Raw genomic sequence first — 1,143 nt, 5'->3', positions numbered from 1 at the left:
AAGAATGCATTTCCACACTCACTTGTATGGGTGTGGGTGGTATTTGGGTCTTTGTTCTCCTTTGTCTGAGAGGCAGCATAATCTTGCGATGTTGCCTTTTCCATTATAAAATTCACAACATGGTACCTGGTTACCCTCAGAACAGGTAATCAAGATGACACCCAAATAGAATCCACAATTACTGTAAGCTGATCTTGGGTATGACAGTTCATCACTTCCGATATATTCTGTATATTAGAAGCTAGTTAACAACCTCAGGCTGCACTTAGGGTTGGGTATTAGGAAGCATCTGGGTATTAGGAGATAGGGGTCACCCGCTCCCTCAGGAGTGTACTGAAATAACATTCTCTTGGGACTGTAATTATACCACAAAGCCTGTGTTTTCTTTAGAATCCCTGGCCTATCTCACAGCTGCTACACATGGCTTAGATGAGGAAGCTGAGAGTCTGAAGGAAACATTTGACCCCGAGAAGGAGACAGTGAGTATTTACACGTGTGTCTCTGATAACAGGATTCGTTCTTATCTTGGGATAATTTTTTTGTTTGTTTTTCGAGACAGGGTTTCTCTGTGGTTTTAGAGCCTGTCCTGGAACTAGCTCTTGTAGACCAGGCTGGTCTCGAACTCACAGAGATCCGCCTGCCTCTGCCTCCCATCTTGGGATAATTTAAAACCATAAATTTTACTCAGCAAACTATTGAGAGATGTCTAGGGGAAGCAGCATAACCTTTTCTGTGTGATGCTGTTGAGAGCCTGAGAGCTGTTCATCCTTAACGTCTCCATTATTCCACCTCTCAGATCCCAGAGATCGATCCTAATGCCAAGCTGCTCCAGCCTCCTGCACCTATCATGCCATTGGATACCAATTGGCCCTTATTAACTGTGTCCAAAGGGTTCTTTGAAGGCTCCATTGCCAGCAAGGGTAAGTGCTCATTTCTCCTATAGCACTCTTGTTACTAGTTTTATAGGGAGCTATCCTAAGTGGGTCTGAGTATATACTTAGTAGATTGCTTGCCTATCATGTGGAACTCTGGGTTCAGTCCCTACCGTTATGCACATAACTGACACACACCTGCAATACCAGCTAGGGATGTAGAGGTAAGAGAATAAAAAAAATTCAAGGTCAGCCGGGCGATGGTGGCGCA

General features: G+C 44.2%; 1 protein-coding gene across 1 annotated transcript in view; it reads left to right on the top strand.

Moving 5' to 3' along the window:
* Copa (coatomer protein complex subunit alpha) overlaps window positions 1-1,143 on the top strand; it is a 48,017-nt gene that overhangs the window by 39,183 nt on the left and 7,691 nt on the right. The window contains exons 22-23 of the mRNA XM_026789972.1: window positions 391-479; window positions 797-920. Of these exons, the coding sequence (XP_026645773.1) occupies window positions 391-479; window positions 797-920 (213 nt within the window). The remainder of the gene's footprint in view (window positions 1-390; window positions 480-796; window positions 921-1,143) is intronic.

The sequence above is a fragment of the Microtus ochrogaster genome, unplaced genomic scaffold, assembly GCF_000317375.1.
Source record: "Microtus ochrogaster isolate Prairie Vole_2 unplaced genomic scaffold, MicOch1.0 UNK35, whole genome shotgun sequence".
Classification (NCBI taxonomy): Eukaryota; Metazoa; Chordata; class Mammalia; order Rodentia; family Cricetidae; genus Microtus; species Microtus ochrogaster.
Note: the sequence above shows the minus strand (reverse complement) of the source record. Positions and strands in the feature narration are given on the sequence as shown.